The sequence below is a fragment of the Corvus brachyrhynchos genome, unplaced genomic scaffold (genome assembly GCF_000691975.1).
Source record: "Corvus brachyrhynchos isolate BGI_N302 unplaced genomic scaffold, ASM69197v1 scaffold32, whole genome shotgun sequence".
NCBI lineage: Eukaryota > Metazoa > Chordata > Aves > Passeriformes > Corvidae > Corvus > Corvus brachyrhynchos.
This window is the reverse complement of record NW_008237919.1, coordinates 2992881-3011642: the sequence shown is the minus strand read 5'-3', so window position 1 is coordinate 3011642 and position 18762 is coordinate 2992881. Positions and strand designations below refer to the sequence as shown.

The 18762-nt window shown below is 36.0% G+C and overlaps 1 protein-coding gene across 1 annotated transcript in view; it reads right to left on the bottom strand.

Moving 5' to 3' along the window:
* DOCK4 (dedicator of cytokinesis 4) overlaps positions 1-18762 on the bottom strand; it is a 149224-nt gene that overhangs the window by 27954 nt on the left and 102508 nt on the right. Inside the window, 9 exon segments of the mRNA XM_017733117.1 lie at positions 164-250; positions 1137-1285; positions 4633-4726; positions 6451-6511; positions 7709-7804; positions 13223-13308; positions 14868-15016; positions 17166-17224; positions 17850-17950. Coding sequence (XP_017588606.1) covers positions 164-250; positions 1137-1285; positions 4633-4726; positions 6451-6511; positions 7709-7804; positions 13223-13308; positions 14868-15016; positions 17166-17224; positions 17850-17950 — 882 coding nt within the window.

Genomic DNA, 18762 nt, shown 5'->3' with positions numbered 1-18762 from the left:
ATAATCCTTATTGTAGAAAAAAACCATCAGGGTAAAAAACAAGATTTGCAAACCAAACCTAAGGACTAATCTGTGGTAAATTCAATTTTCTAAGTATTATTTTATAACCAAAATTAAAAAGCTTTTGGATTCCTGATTGATGAAAAGTATTCAAGTACATTACCCTCATCTTGCTGAGGTTTCTGTAGTCATAGTAGCTCTCATACTGTTCTGCAATTTTCCTGCATAAGATAATGCCATTTTCCCAACACTGCAAGCAAGTAAAAGATGTTCAGTAATTCAAAGCAGCTGTTTGACAATTTGTGATTTATTTGTGGTCTGTTCTACCTATACAAGTCAAACTTCTTGCAACTGAAAATATTTGAACAAACTGTCCACTAAGCATACTGATAGTTTCTGAGTAATACTGATGAATTCTTTGAAGAATTAAAAATATATTTAGAGATTTATTTAATAAATTATTCTTTTTGGACTATGCACAAAATATAAGTCATTGCAAGAGTGATGGACAACTCTTCTGACACTACATGAGATAGATTCAACACAGTATGATTTTTACATTTTAAAATTGTATTCTTAATACATCTTCCTTAATTTTAGTAGGTTGGAAAATACTTCATTGCACCAGGTAAGCTAAACTCTATAATATAATTACAGAATTGTTTGAAAAACATGATAATCAACATTCATTTGATTACACTGATTAGGCTTACATGGATTTTACACTAGCTACACAGAATTGTAATGCATTGCTTGTCTGTCAGCAGGACAAATCAGCACTAAGTGTATAGAAAAGTTTAGACTACAGGATAATTACACATGCTTCATTAGCTTTATAAGGCTCATTTTCACCACCTTTAAAATGGGGAGAAATTATATCACCTTTATAAAGTGCTTTGACAGTTACAAAGCCAACTGCTACACAAGTGAAAATTATTCTCATATGTAAGTGGGGGATTTCTAGGATACAGCCACGGGATTAGAAGAAACCTACTGCATTGCCAAGTAACTGCTTAATCAGGCAAGGACAAACACGTCCCCTGAAAAATACGAAAATACTGCGACCCCGGCACTAATATCCTAAAATGAATTAACTACCCTTCCCAGACCCACTCAGTAAAATAGGACTATTTTACCTTTCCCCTATCAAAGTTTTGAATGATGGTCAGATGGAGACACTCCTTACGTTGCCACTCTGTTTGCATGGGGTAGCTGAGAAATTCCCTGAGTGGCCGATCAGACCACTCCAGCAGCTCATCGTACAGCAGGAGTGTGTAGGCAGCCTCTGCAAGACAAATTACAGCATGGCTCTTATCAACACCAAACAAATAGACAAACAAAGTACACAGAGATGTGAATGCTTTTCTTGAGATGCACCTTTTTTTATTTTGAGTGTTAGGCAGACGGTAGTGCTGGTTTTGGTTTGGGTTTATTATTTGGAATAATAAATTCAGCTTAAAATTTTCACGCACTATTTAAAGTGGAGTCACTGGGACAGTTCTCCTGGAGTCTGACAATATGAAGGAGATAGAAATTAAGTAACCATTATCTGCTTAGCCCCAGTTTTCCCTGCTGCTAAGGAGAAACTTTCAATGACACTGCTGTTTGAACAAAGGAAAGGGACTGGAGGATGAGGAACATCAATAGTGAAAGAGGAAAGAAGCCAAGACTGTGGACACAGTCCAAAAGAGATCAGGGCTGGGAAGAAAACAGGGAGGCAGATGTGTGCTTAATAGAATCCACTCCTTCCATAGAGAAATAAATCCCTGATAGATGAGCCTTACCAGCTGGCCGTAACAAGCAATTTAGAATACTGCAATATTCTTCTCTTTTCAATTTTTAAAATTTTATTTAGTTTTTGGTTTTCCAGGAATCAAACCTGTTGTTGCTCTCTAGTCAGAGAGCTGTGTAGTAATCTTTACATCACGGTTGGTAGAAATTATCTGGGAATATAAAAATTATTATTGTTTTTACTTTGATTTCAGGAATTCCTCAGAAACAGTACACTAAAATAGTATTAAATTAATCTTTTCATTGGAAAGTCAGATTTAGGCGAATTACAAAACACCAGAATTACTACTGTCTATGACAATTCAATTCAATACAATTGAGCATAGGTATTATTGAATTCCAAGTTAGTATTCACTGTTTGTATTTCCACTCACAGGACCACTTTGCATGAGTGAGTCAGTACAAAGATGGGCCATGTTCTGGAGATATACTGCATTGGAGAAAGAAGTTCCCTACTGGACTTATTTTATTGCAGGTTTTATAGATTGTACATAAGGCAAAAAAATAACAATAAAGTACTAAAGTACTTTTTGTGCTAAGCTAAGTTTGCCCCAGACAACCATATCCTACTTCTGCCTCTGCCATATGAGTTCCCATAAGACAGGCAACTTAAGCCAAATACTACAGTATTTTTTCTAGCAGTAGTGTTCCTCTACACGTCCAACTAAGAACCTGTGGATCAAAAAACATCACTGCAGCAGATATTTGTGGGAGAGAGCGTTTTGAATCCCAGTGTTGTAAAATGCTAAGCATGGTGCAAACTGATGCTGTGCTGTGATACAGCTGTACAAGGGAGACCAGCTTGAGTTGCACAGACAACCTTAATTCTGGCATCACACAGCTCTCAGGCTGCTTGACAGGTAACCCACCTGTGTGATAGTTTCAAGCTACATTTTTGTACTCAAGACATGAAGCACATCTATATATTAATTTTAAAAATCCTTGGAGTTGATAATAACAAATCATTCAAAATCACAAGGAAGCAAAAGATAGCAGAACGTAAGTACATGTTCAGGATAGCTCATCTTGACCTTTCCTTTCTAAACTCGGCATCTAAGTCCTTCACTTTAACAAAATTTCATCTGCCATAAAAATGTTGGCTTTTTAAAATTTTAATAAGTTTATACTGAAGGTTTCTAAAATAAGAATGACCATACTGCATTAAAAGTCTGAAGGGTTCCTCTACCCAGCATCCTATGTCTGGCAGTGGCCAACATAAAAATAACTAATAAAATCCTGGTACCTCAGGGAGAGGTCTGTAACTACTGACTTGCACCAAAGCACTAAGGAGAGATAAATAGGGTTGACTTATGATGTGACAAATCCAATTTACACAGGAAATATTCAAAACATTAGACATTTCTAAGGTGGATAGGTAAAAAGACAGTCTCATTACAGTTCTCAGGTGACTTAGGGGACACAAGGAATCAGTGCATTTATGTGATTCAGTTTCAAGAGAGGTATATTTACAGCTGTAACTGAGTGCTGTGTGAAGAAAGCTTTGAAGTAATGTTTTGTATAAAAAGGACTTTTTTTTAAACAGAGCATTTTTAGAAACAATCCAGTAAATCATACTATGGAAAGAAGAGAAAAATAATTTCATCCCTAGGATGAAACTATGCAGTTAGCAAACTAATGCTGCAACATAAAGGAGTGCTGCTGAAGTATCAAAATTTTTTCCTAATCCCAAGTTCTCTAGATCAGCTGATTTACAAAAGTCTGTGCTGTCTCTGATAAGGCAAGGCAATGGACTACACAAGTCTGTTTTCTAATCATGGGTGTGAGACAATTCTTCTTTAAGGCTCTCATAGCAAAAAAAAAATTTAAAAAATTTAAAAAAATAAAATTAAAAAAAAAAGTGGTGATATCTACCACAGCAAAGAATGCAAAGAATCACACACATTGATAATAAACATATAGGAAATACAACAAAGTCCTGGAAATAAATTTTGAGCAAAATACTGCTTAAAATCAAAATGGATGGCAAAACAATTTTAAAAATTACATTCATATCCCAGTTGGAGGTAAACTGGACACAGAATAATACTCAATGCATAAAAGGAACTCAAGACTGCTCAAAGAGTTACTAGGATCTATTATGTAAATGAATAGCTTGGCACACAAGCCAGCTGTGGCAGAGAGACTGCTTGATAATCAAAACAGTCTTGTGACTCACTATTGCCAGGTCACATGAGGAAATTAGAATCTCTCTTTAACATATCCTGCTATCTAGTCTACATTTAAATCCATGAACTGCAAAGGGACTGTGGAAATGCCAAGTGAACAATCTTTCTTATGGATAGCAGAAAAGCATACAATAGTACTGCAAATGTGGTATGTGAAGCTTTAGAAAGACATCATGAAATTGCAATACTTGTCACAGGTTTTAGGGTCTCTACCTCATCATGAGTAAGTGATATGGGTCTTCCTTTCTTTTTTTTTTTTTTTAACCTAAAAGTGAGGTTCTGAAACACAGCTGTGTAGAAACACATCACCAAACAGATAGCCAGAAGCATTACAGGAAAGGGTATAGGCTCAGATACCACTAAATGAAATAATAAAAACTTCCTCTAGACTTTACTCCTTTTGGGTGAAAAATGACTGTATCACACATTTACTGCTTGTGTGTATCAATAGAAGTCATTTACCTTCAACATGGCTCAGAAAATAGTAGAGCTGTGGGGCTGAAAAAAGCAGTATATTTTAAGAGACATCAATTAGGCAAGGAAACTCAGCTGTTGCCTGGGTTGGTATGTTCTGCACTGAGGATACAGATTACAGGTTTGCAAAAGACTGCAAACCACAGACCTAAATATGTTTTTCTAGTTTGTATTCAGTTACCTGTGAAGTTTTGTGCTTTCAGATGTAGGTCATAGAGCTTATGAATATAGCGAATATACATCTCTTCCTTGTTCAGTTCAGTCTTGTAAAAATTCTGAAATAAAATTGAATTTTGTAATAAAATGCAGTAGTTAATAAATTTATGATAGTGGTTACAAATAAAAAACTTCAAACATAATACTCCAGAAATACATTCATAGATTTGATTTCTGAACATATAACTGCTATTTGTTGTTACATGGATAAAATATGGACTGCAATATCATAATTCTTAGTTCAAAACATTCATTATCTATTTACAAGCCCTGAAGCAATGTATGAAAAAGTTACAAGGAGAGGAGCACAACCCTATAGCACTGTTCACAAGTACTGCCACATTCACAATGGACATGCAGTTGAAGTCCTCCTGCTAGACATATTCAACATTCAGGATAATCTGCTTTGGTTAATAAAAATTTGTAGGCTAAAAGAGTCTAAGCACTGGTTCTCATTAGCAATTAACTATTTCTGTTCTACTGTTTAAATCACTATTTTGAACTCTAAGCAGTTTTTCTCCTAATGTACAGTATTCTTATTCTGTGCCACTGTTTCCTAAATTGAGTTATTATCAAGGAAAAAGGTGGGAGGAACACTATGAAAACATAAAAATAAAAAATTTATAGAGAAAATATTTTTTAAACTGATTTGAGAAAATTAAGCATTCATTGTCTCTCTGTTGTGCAAGAGTATTAAAAATTTCTTTGAAGATTATTAGGATATGAAGTCCACCTTAGCCTGTATGAGTCATTGAAAATCCCATTAAAAAGTAATATGGTGTTTTGGGATTTTTAAATATTTTAATTTTCTTTTTGTACTAATCTTGGATGATTTGCTAATAATAGATTAAAAACTCCTTAGGGATGAAAATAATCCAGGTGCTTTACAGAATTCAGATCATGCCACATATTTTGACAGCAAGCCAGCTGCTTTATGGCTTCATAGTAAATATCATCCCTATTTAGAGCACTGTTTTCCTACTGAACAAATCCTTTGTTCTCTTATGTATAACTGCTACTTAGAAGTGATACCAAATTGTTTCACTGACGTCAGAAATGCAGAATTACAAGTCAGCTTATTTTGGTTTTTTTTCCTCTGGCTAAAAATACAGCTTTTCAAAAGATCCACCATGAAAATGGAAACTTTCCAAGGTTAACAGAAGTCAACACACTTGTCAGTGGAAACTGGCCTAGAATCAAAATGCATCTTTTAAACAAAAATGTCATCTTTTTCATACTTATGATTTAGCACTGTTGGTTGGTTGTAATGATGACAACATGACAACAGGAGGTCTTGAGCAGCATTTCTATCTCTTCTACTGAGGAAAGAATAGCCTGCAGTATTTACAAGATCTCCTATCCCATATTACATGCTGTAAGAACCAATTTGCATCAGTTATTGGGGAATAAAAGAAACAAGAAAAAACATGTAAGTTTTGTTGTGCTTGGGAGAGGAGGAAAGGCATGTTTGTTTCTATGAACTCAGAGACTAATTAAACTTGGAAAGTACTTTGGTGAAGTTTATCCAGTAGAAAGAGACTTGAAACTGAATAAAGCAGTACTGGAGACCTCAGAACCCAGCTATGAAATGCCAAGACTAACTCCCTACTGTATCGATCTCAGCCTGAAAAAAAAACAATCAGTGATTCTAAGCATAGTATATTCTGTCAAATTCCACTTAAATTGCAACAAGAAGCAAAGTATCGCCTATTCAAATGTGTATCTGCATAGTAGAAAATGCACAACTGATATCAAAAAGGGAAAGAAAAAGTATTATACAAACCAAAAGGCTAACAGTGCAGCCAATCTTTTTGCCATCCACTTCTCCCATTTTCATGCAGTCCCTAAAGCAGAAAGTAAAGTCAAAAGGAATGATGTTTATCCTCTTACAGTGAGGCACACCTCAGAAAACAGACATATTTGACTTGGCAAGCTGACTGAAATTATGGCATTTGGGTGAACAGCAGACCTAAGTGGCTAAGGGATTTCATGCCTCCTCTTGTAGTACATTGAACACCTCAGTTGTCAAGAAAGTCAATGTTTTCTTTCTGTCTTTGTCATTACTATATGAACTTTTTTATAACACAGATAAAAATAGCCTGTATAACCATGCTGAAATAAAAGAATAACAGGCAGACATCACCATGTAGTCATTAAAAGAAATTTAACATAACTGTAAAACATTCTTGCATACATGAGCTAAACAATTGCCCCAAATACTCTCATAACTAACAGAACACCGCTGTTTTGAAAGATTAGGTGTCCTAGAGGTTGTAATCCAACAAATCCCTGAAGAAAAACAGCAGTGCCATGCTTCTAGAAATTAAGAGTTCAGTCTCTTTGTTGATGAAATAGCTTTCCTTATAAACTATCAGTGATGATAGCAAGTGGAGTACTAGGTCTCACCATGTGTCCCTATGGAATCAGAGAGAAAACCTTACGCTTGAGCTCTAGTAAAGTGCTACAGGCAATAAGGAGGACTAAGCTGAAATCTGAAGCCTCTACACAGGCTCACAATTGACTGGGAAAACTGCTTTTAGTCTCGCACTCCTGAAAGAGAGTACGTGCCTCTCATTTCTCTCTCCTTTGATCGTGTGGTAGAGTCAGATGTGAGGTGTTCACCCAGAGATCATGTCTTTGTATACATACTTACTGTGCCAGCTGACACTACAACTAAGCATGATTGACACAGTGATAAGAATTTTACATATTGTGTAAAACAACTGTCAGGTGATTAGTACTGAGCTCTGTGTCTTCAGACAGACTTGAGTCACTAACCCACTGCCAGAAGTTACTACAATCCCTGACAGGAAACTCATACACGCTACGGGATTTTTACACCATGGGGAGACCACTTGGTTGTTTTCATCCTGCCAGTTGCATTTTCCTGATGACTAAGCAGCTGCTGTCAGAGATCCTGAGCACTTACAGCGGATGTATCCATGTATCCATGTGCAGTCACTGTTTGAGCAAGATAACCGCATTTGTTCCTAATATTTCAAAGGTGACAACCCTACTTCTAAATTGTGATAATCACTCACCTGTAGTCCAGGAGCCTCTCCATGAGGCGAGTCACAGTGGCAATTAATGAAACACCACTTTCCCTCCATGTTTCCCTCTCAATTTTCTTCAGCAGACTGAAAAAAAAGCCAGAAAAATTTCACTGTTTATTTTTAACTGTTACTATGACAACCTCTCTGCTTTTACCAGTACCTTAATACCTTAGCAACATCTTTGATAGTTAGATTTTCTTTTACAAACACCCTCCCAAGAAGCACAATTTGCAAACAGTGTCTTACCTAGGATAAGGACCAAAAAGTGGAATTCTAGTCCAGGAAGCATTGACAAAACAAACAATTTTTGTATTAGCTGAGTCAGATTAAAATATATGAAATACCTAATTTTCAGAATATATTTAGATCCCAAAGACTTAACACACCTCTTCCATAAAATTTATATATTTACTTCACATTGATATGTTAGAAAATGCAGAATTTAAAGGTGTTCCTAGAAAAGAATATTCATCAGCTCAAATATACTGTCTCAATTTTTTTAACAAATTTTTCATTCTCACCTCTCTTCTCTAATACTTCAGTATGCATGAAATTTAAGAATAGAGGAGGGATTTTAATAACATGATTCCCTCTCTTCACTTAACATTTCTTTCTGAGAACATACTATCAATGCACATGTACAATTCCATTAGCTTAAAGTGCCATAAGATTCTTTTATTAAAAACTGTTTTGCTGAGTTCTTACACCAATGTAAATGCAGATTACACATTGAAGTGGAAAGATTTCCAAATGGTAATGTAAGTGGAGCTGTCAGTAAAACTATACTTAATATAATTTTCTTTATTATTATTCTTAGTATACTTCTGCTACAGGCCTCTGATTTTCACTGCTTATCAATTTATTTATTAATCATTTAGGCATGAATTTCCCACATTTTCACTATATGAATGAGCAAGGAAATATTTATAAACAGATCTGTGTTACTTTTATGCTTTGGTAAAGGAGCTTAGGTGGATGTCACATCCATGGAGATACTTCAGCAGTCTCCCTGAAAATGTACTCAGTTATGGTTTATTTAGAAGTCTCTGAAAATTACCACATCCATATACTTTAGAGGCTTTAGAGAGTTGTTAATAGCATCTCTGAACCTTCCTTCTGCAGTGGGCAAGCTGTCAGCTCCACTGACCTTCATCTACCCTGAGCATGCTCAGTCCCTCTCCTACGTCCAAATTTCAAACATGTAAGAGCACTCAGGAACTCCTACATGCCAACTGCACCAGCTATACACTCCAGCTCTGCTCCTTACAGACTCAGGGATGTCACAGATGCAATTCTCCAAACGAATTTGACCTAAATGTAGCTGTGCTCTGCTGGAAGTGAGGAGGAAATACTGATCTTCATCCTGCACCCTTGCATGCATCTTAAACTCATCTCTTCAGGAGGCAATCAGATGTCTTTCCCTCACAATCAGAGACTATCTGGCTATCTGTCGTTGCTAGCAGGCAGATGACAAGGCTATCATTAACCAGAAAACGCTGAAGCACGAAGCTGGCATCTCTGTTTTCCATACAGAATACACAGGCTACCTTAATTTGCTTTTGAACCCCTTATGTTCCTTCTAATACAAGCATTTGTGTCTTATAAGAAATAAGAGTACAGCCTGTCACATTATTAAACCTTGATTAGTGTAGTGATTTTTCCTTTCTACTTCCTTTTAACCCTATATTAAAAAGGAACATTTCAACCTAGATTCAACAAAATAATTACCTATAGTTCCTCTAGAAAAACCATAGAAGTCTGACGTCTCTTTCAAAACAGATTGTTCTTATCTGCATTTGACTTATGCATTTTCTTTAAAATTGCACTAGCATGTTCATTATAAACATACAATTTCTAATAATGGGTTGAGTAGATACATTCAAAGTATGTATTCAAACTGACATCAATGTCGTCAGTTTAAAAAATTTATGACTTGCCTTCTGTTGCATGTCTCCCTCTTCCCACCACACATTTCCACACAATGCAGAGAACAAACACTGAGAATGAAAAAGCTACTCAAATGTATCCTGGCTAAATCTAGGTGGAATTGAATCCCTGTTCTTACAGATCCCAAAGCATAGCCAAGATGCTTGGCTATATTGTACAAAGCACTAAGGGGGTTAAACAACATAAGGAAGCAATAAAAATGTTCCTGTCTATCCATGCTACTATAGCCTAATGCCTGGGCTCACCCGAACAATTATAGTTTGCTTTGTTTTTTTTGGTGGTGGTGGGTAATTATTTTTAATCTTGGGTACCCCAAGAGTAAGAAAATGGTGACCCAGAACACCAGAGTTCTCCAGGGACAAACACCAGGCTTAGAACAATGATCAAGGCTAGATGAGTCATTTAGTTAATGGATTTTGGATGCCTAAAGCTCAGACTTATTCAGACTTTTAGCTCACAGGCAGCTAATCCTAGAGGTGCCTTAAAACATCTGGATGCCTGTTTTGGAGTACAAAGACCTCACTATAGCCAGAGGTTCCCTGAACGAGTCATAAAGGCTCTCAAAAAACTCACTCCAGACAGAGTCTAATGGTCTGGGCAGTGCTGAATTCAGTCATGCATTTGGGGAAGAAATTAAGATGACTGAAGGCAGCATAGGAAAGGTAGCAGTCATCACTTTTTATATAATAGCTTCATGGCTAGAGAAATCACCCAGAAAGTGGCAGAACTCAGTAATAAATGCCTGCCCAGCTGAACGTCAGCTACAATCTCTTCAAAAAGAAGTCCCACTGCGAGGCCCCCAGCAGGACTCATTAGTCCAGGTTTTGTGCTTCAGTAATGTGGCCACCTAACTTCCAAATCTGGAATGGCTTGTCTTAGGCCAAACTGAAATACAGCTACAGGAGTAATAAACTGGCAGCATCCATCGGACTCAGAAGAAAGAGCTACTTGAGTATATAACTTGGCTTCTGAGGATTTAATTTTAACCAGCAACTGTTTAATAAAGTGAAATCATTCTTTTCCCTGAGCTAATTAACTCAGGAGTTCAACTGCAGTATTACAGTGTAAATGTAGATCAGAACAGCTTTCATACCATAATCACAATAGATACCAATTGCAACATCTAGTTTCTCATAATAACAAAATGTTCACTACTTCATGCTCTGCAGGTCCTTCAAATGACATCAGGAGCTAATCAGTGAATAGTCACATTCAAGTCCCTAGAAAGACATTGCTTCAAAATAAACAGCAGCCACCTTCCCCCTACTTTCTGTCTTTTTATTTGACATAGATAATTCCGTTGTAGGCAGTAAATTCTAAGCACATAGTATTTTAGCTATCTCCAGAGATGCTTATAATTTATCCTTGAAAACAGATGTTCAGAGGAAAGATGCAGTGATTGTATCTGGGAAAAAAAAGCAGTTAACGTGGGAGTTAAGAGATTTAAATTCATTTTCCAATTCAGACAAAATAAACAGAAAGCATGATAAAACCTGAAAGTGTCACACCCACTGCAGTTCCCAGGCTGTATTCCAAGTTGTGTGTGCATCCCTCTGGCTCCCAGTGATACCTATCAAAATTAATCATGCCTAATCTTCAGAAAGTTCAGGTAATACTGTAGCATTTGCTTTCATGAAAGACTAGAAAACCACTGCTTGCTGCAAAACTGTATTACTATTTCAGTTTTTGGGCACCTGCTGCATCTCTGCCACTTCAGCCTACACAAGTCTGCTTTCTTGCACTGTGTACAGACACCCTAATATTGCTGTGTAAAGATCCTCTAATATTGCTTAGTTTAAGTTACCCATGGAAGAAATAAAGAAACCCCAAAATCTCAGGCTAACTGACCCCGTCTCTTGCAGTCAACTCCCTAAACTGTCCATCTGATTTTCATCATTTTTCTTCACATACCCTAGAACAATATGTCATCCTCCATTTTAGAATTAGTACCTTCTACAGGCTCTCCTCTTGAGAGGTGGTAATGCATATAGTTGAAGTAAAAACTAATTGTAACTACTACCTTTTTTGTTAGCTGGGAGTGAACTCAAGCAGTTACTCTGAAATTTCCCAAAGAGTTTAGTTTTACTTCTGTTATACCATGACAGAAACCACAAGTATCCTGATGCTGTGAGACATTTTGCAATTTAAATTACCATGGCTATGTCTTCGGCATTTAGATTTATAAAAGGCTCTCAACATTTTTCACTGTACAATGTTTAACATTCCCCAGCTGAAATCTAACTCAAAACCATAAAAAAATTAGGAACTTTGTTTGATACCAGTATGCTTTCTTATAGAATTTTAAGTTATTTCAGTGATAGACACACTGATGTATTTTGCATAGGCTTCATTTTATAATTAGAGCTTTTCCTTTAATGACTTAATTTTACAGTTAGAATACTGTATTACTAAAATATTGAAAATATCTTACCTTTTATTATCTTTATGCAGATTATGAAAACATCATGAATGATTACAGGAAAGCTCTGCCTTAGCATACTGAATTGCTATTTGCTATTATTAATTCAATTCCATACTATTCTGCCTAATCTCTCTACCCACTTTTGCTTCTATACATGATAAATATTTAGGAACTCTATTTTTTTAACTTAGTACAATTACAGATTACAATGTGTTTGCTATTTTCAGACACCAAGACCTGAATCTTGTTCTTTAACCAAAGACAAGAGAGCCAAAAATAATACTTGAAGAAGAAGAAATGATTAAGAAACTATATAAACAGGAAAAAAAAGTCACGTATTTAGTAATACTGAAGAAAACATAGCAGCTTGGAATCCTAAAGAGGAACAGTACATTTCCTACTAAAATAAACACATCAGAAATAAGTGAAATCTTTCACTTTGGTGGAATTGAGCTCTGAGAAACAACAGAGACGGAGTCCAGTTCTTTATTTTGTACCTGTACTCTGTGACAATCATTTATTTCAGTCAGGGAATAATTTATGGGCAACTTTAGGGACTTCAGCATTATCATTTGCTTTTCCTACTAGACTTAAGTGACATGTCACTTATGAAAAAACACTAAAAGCTTGGCCAGTAATTTATAAAAGAAAACTAAAAGAAATAATCTTATCAGAATAAACACAATTGCTTACATCAAACAATAAATCAACAGGTGACATTACTCAGAGGAGTACAAGTTTGTAGCAATAGAAAATCACTTACTAAACACTTTTTGTTGAATTGTCATGCCTTGTTTTCAAAATGCTCCATCTGAGCTCTACCTGCATCCTATGCAATTAGGAAGCATTTATTGCTTTTCTGATTTTAAAATTAGTAGGTAGAGAAAGAGAATGTTCTGTGATATAACAGATTTAGCCTTTCCCAATTATATCTGCATGCAGGAAGTACTGCCAGACTTTACAGATGCTATACAGCACCACGAAATGTTTTATTCTTCAGATTTTAAGGAAACAAAAAAAGAAAAGAAAAAATGAGCATCACAACTGGTTTAAGCATTACTTCTCTACAATGACATTAGCATCTGATACAACCAACTGAACTCAAGGAATTATAAGATAAACATATTACTCACATACTGTTGAAGAGTTCTCGGTATGTTTCATCACCTTTACCTTCTGACATTAGGCTGTCCAGTTTGTCAATCAGCTTTGCTTCCACCTGCAACATATAAGTGTGGTGTAAACAGCTTCTTTTCCTTTAATGAGATTAGAGAAAATGGAGGGAAGATCTAGTTTTATGTAAGGGACTTTGCTAAATGAATATTTTAGAATTATTGGTCAATCATGTGATAAGTCACTTCATCTCTTTGAAGCTGTTATCATTGCTGAGGTTTGTGAGGCTTGCTTTTTTTTTTGGTGGGTTTTCTTCTTTTTTTTTTTTTGAGGGAGGGAGCTAATTTAAATTGAGCAACGTGACTTTAAAACTACAGGCTGAGTAGCATTTGCTGCTGCTAAGGCAGCTATCTATTTATGGAGTCAGAGGAAAAGCACACAGCCCAAATAAATTGCCTGAATTCTCACTGCAAGGCTGTAAGCACAAGCTATTTTCTTAGACTTAAGTAAAAAGATCATCTTTTGTGACCTGCACCCCATTCTTTATAACTTAATATTCATAAATGCCTGCACCATTCAGAATACTTGGGAGCTCAGACTCTCCCAACCCTCTCACCTGCCACTGTATTTCATTAGAAATCAAATTTGCTGGACTTAGATATTAGATACCAAAGAAACTTGTGGTTAAGAAAATCTGGTGGTTAATGATTCTTCCAATGCACGTTTTTAAGTGTATTGATTATAAGAAATATAGAGCTGATGCTACACTGTGTATTCACATTTCAAACCTCCTTTTTAACAGTAATATATTAACAATCACAAATCCAGGAGAGAAACCAAGCTGTTGTCTTATTTTATTACAGAATAAATTTATTACAATTTACACTTAAACCCAAGCTGAAAACACAGAGAAGCAGAACAAGTGGATTTTTTTCTTTCTCACTCCTTGTTAACATTTCTGTGGTAATTTTTAAAAATAAGCTTATATATTGATAGCAAAAACTACCTACTTACATCACATGCACTCCCCTCTGTTCTTAATAGTTTGTTTTGTGTTTTGGATGCAGTTCCCACCCTAAGCATTATGATTACCTGGGAGTAATTATAATGTTTCTACTCTCCTTCATTTTGAAGCCTCAGGAAGGAGGGCACTGAGAATGGTTTGAGGCAGTCTGAAAGAACTGAGTGGGAGCTGTGGGAGCAGATGGCACTCTTGGTCGTTCCTTCCTAGCCCATTAAGAAAGTGTCTGAGCAACAAGAATGCTTGGATCTTTACTGAAGAAGAACATCTAATCTTTTTCCATAGTAACCAGAAGGGAAGCTGGTTGAATCCTATCTAACCAGCAGTCTGTACTACTGTAAGGCAGAGCTGAAAAACCACCACAACAACCTTGTTGAAAACAGCTCAAGTTTTGTTCTTCACTTCAGCAGGCCATGGATTTTATCCTTCATCTTACATAACTAACATGATAGTATTAGCTGGAGAATCTTACTAGCCCTGCAAAGAGTAAAAAGGGAAAACCCTTGTAATCCCTCTCCAACAGCAGAGTTGTGGATACCTTCTCCACCCTGAACCACCAATGGAGCTCCAGGTTCAAGTCCACTAGGACTCTATGAAATGCTTGGTATTCAGTCCTATTTTATAAACAGCTTCACACAAAGTACCTGTTTAAAGTTGCCACTTCTCCTTTGTTCCCAATCCATCATGTCATGGAAAATAGGAATCATTACATTCCTCAGGTCTGGCTGAGGGATCAAGGTCACTTCCAGGAACGGGCCAATCAGTGCTGGAATAAAGTGAAGCTTGTGTTCCCCTAAAATGAAAATGAACATAAACTTGAATGTGAATTGGGTATCCTCTGCATTATCAAGCAATCCAAATGCTATCTGAAGAATGAAAAAGTAGCATTCTAAATGTCTATAGATTTTTTTTAAAATCACATGTCCATTACAGCACAGGCTATTTCTTAAGCCCAAAAAGTGAAAGCTATAGACAATACAAGAATATAAGGCCAACATAATTTATCAGATTTTATTATGCAATACTGAGTTCAGAAGTGACAGAGGGTTAGCTGTATGCAAAGTTAATCCTCCAGCAAAAGAACAAAGACAGACAAAGCACTCTCTAGGCATTTCATTTATATTTCACAGGAATAATTTGGTTTCTAAGCTTTACATCCTTGTGTTTACAAAATGGTTAACTGCCTGATATTCTGTGTTCATCAGAAAGATGTAAGTACTTTGATTTTTACCTATCTTTAGTTTTGCAAGTATAGAAATGGAAATATGTGTTTCAATTGCAGGAAAAGGAAGATATGACTCAGCTGTTCTCAAAACAACTTGCTTGAAAATCAATGCTGAAACATCTTCTATTATGTCACCACATTCCACTTAACAGAAAATTAAGTTCTTATCAGAAAAGCTAGAAATGGCATACAGTAAAGACTGACCATTCAGTTTCAGTTTTCCACAAGTAAGACTTCTGACATCCTCAAAATTAAGGGATTATGAATCAGGATGCATTGATTTTCCAACATAGGAATTAATTTACGTCCAGCCTACCTCTGGATATTCCAGTGGGCATTCAGCCCTGCTTGCTGCCCTGTTCAGTGTCTGAGTTTGTGCAAAGGAGAACAAGAACTTTCCCTTTCTGGAAACATCCTAGAATGCTTGTCCATATGAAAGCAAGGTGACTGTACAAGAATCAAGGCTTACGACAACTCTTACTGCTACAAGAATTGTAAAATGCTGACTAGCATAACACCAATTAAAATAAATATCCTGACTATAGTATTTAATTGGACACATTACAAGATAAGATCCATATTGTGTCCAGCGAAACTCACCCCTACTGAAAGGCATCACTTGCCTGCATCCCAGGTTTCCATTCAGCAGAAAACAACATGCGTGGGGCAGTGATGCACACTAAGGTGTGCGTGCAGGAAGGAGATGGGTCCTGGGAGTGGATCCTTGACATACCAGTTTTGAAATACCCATAATGTAGCCACGTAATTTAGAGGGATGTCTTAGTGAGTGAAGCAATACTAAATATTGTAAATAAGTAAAATATGCTACTTATCAGACATTAACAAGATATTAGTAAGAAAATATTTCTTATTTTGAACATGTCTCTCTTTAGTACAGGCTGATCTGAAATACAGTTTTTTGCAACTTCACATCTTGCTGGGGAAAAGAGTGATAGAACTGAAATGACAGTATCTCAGAAATCACATCAACAGAAATCTCATCATCTGATGATTGTTCCTGTATCTTAAATAAGCCTTCTGATGAAGTAAATATTGAATAACTGAAATACAAAGACGACAAACGTAGTGTCCAAATCTTCTACTCACTTTTTATTTTTTTCCCACACAACATTTAACTGCATTTCTCTGACACTCATACTTTCAGTTTGCACAGTTAAAAATATAAATGTGTTCCTAAGTTAATATTCAAGCATGTATTTTTTCCTTGTTGACCAATGTGTTGTTTATACATTAGTCACTGACTTGTTTATGCCTTTATATTTTAGTGCAAATAAGACTTCAGAGAAGACTTGATGCAAACCCAGCATCTCAGGAGAGCTTCAGAATTAAGACATGCCTTGTCCTTAAACTATTTGACAACATGACTAAAAATAAGAACATGAGTATATTTCAAGGCATAATAATTCTGCCCAAAAAGAGTAGTACTTTCTTTCTTCATTTTCTCTGATAGTATTCTCTCAGTTGTCTGTGAAGAAATAGGAATAGGTCAGATACAGTATCAAGGCTTAGAAAACTGAGTTTAGCTATAAAGAAGAAACTACAGATGACAAACTTTTTCCTAAACTTGAATCAAGATTTCATACCTTGAACGTAATTATCAACAACTCCTCTATCCCTGGGAAGTATATATAATAGCTGAAGAACTAATAATTTGCTTTCATTTTATGAGTTACTGATGATGTGTTTAATCACTTACCTAAATTTTGCCACATACTGAAGATTTCACATCCCATTGTTACCCGCATGTCACCATATCTGCAGTGTATTAAAAAATAAAGCAAAAAAATGAAAGATAATTTAAGAAAATCAAGTTCATATGCTATTCTGTGACATTATTAAATGAAATGTCTCATTTGTAGTCCACAAAAAACAACTTTGAAAGTGCTGGTTTCTTCCAGGTTTTTACTCTTTCAATCGTACCCAGCTAAAACAGGATTCCTAAACCCAGGTTTATTCAAAATATTGCCAAAATGCTACACGTCAGTAACACAGCTGTGAAGTAAAACCTATTTTTTGCCGTAACATGCTCCAGTTCACCCTCTGAGAACAAATAGTTTTGTTCTAACTTAAAGAAATACAATTAATTCATACAGACAATAGTGCAGTGCCCGGCAGAAACACCTGAACAAGTGTGAGTTGGCTCACGCATTCTCCGGCAATGAGTGGCTGTTTCTGTCCCCGTGTCTGAACCACTTGAGGCACTCACATGAAGGCTATTGGCTCTGAAGACCTGTACAAAGGGCCAGAACCAACTCTGGTTCTAGTCAGTGGACATACTGATACATTTTTCTTTCAGTGGGCCCTCTTGCAACCTCCAATGTCTAGCATCTTGAGAAATTTTAAATCTGTTAGTTTTCTATGAGCTGATAGCAATACTTACTTTTCTAAAACCTTTTTCTTCTTGGAAGGTGTGAACATCTCCAGTTGCAGACATAACTGGTTTATAAAAATTACAGCAAGAAAAAAGTAGGAATCCCATATCTACAATAAGAATATGGTATGTGGTTATTTAATTTTCTCAGTACCACAATTTATGACCACTCAAGATGCAAAATTTCAAATCACAGCCCTTGTTTCAGTCTCAACTAATAAATTACTCAAACTGCTTTTGACTAAATTTCTTTGACCCAAAATATACTTTTCACCAACTCCAAAATGTTCAGCAAAAATACATCTATTTACATATCCTACATCTCTAAATTTAAAAGTTTCAAAGTTACAGATTTGGTTTTTTCATCCCTCCAAATCAGAAAACCTTACTTTTGGAAACTTTCTTTGGGGTATATTTAAATAGAAAACCGCACTTCAAGTCCAAACCCCAAAAAATTCTGACACCTCAAAAGCTATCACATAACAAGATTGATACTCTCTGTCCATCACACTTTATAATAGTATTTGCAAGTCTCACTTGCTGCAGCCTTCACTGGACAAAAACCAAAGCCAGGTTTTGTTAAGATACTGCAAATACACAGATGTTTTGTGCTCATGCTTTATGAATTAGATGTTGAATATTCTACTTCTAAGACTTAGAGATAAAATTAAAGATAAAATACTAATTATTTTAACAACCCAATTAACAACCCAATTCCATCACAAGAAGTGTAGAGGGAGCCCTATACCAGACCCTGCAGTTCAGCAGGACAGCAATAACATTGCTACTCAAGTTTAAGGAACATAGAGGCCTTGTTCTATAGGCAATTCTTTTATCAGTTTAAGCCTGAACTTACAGAAATTCATAAAGAATAGGCTTCCTCATGTTCAGTTGAGTAGATAAATCTGCATTTCTGCCCATC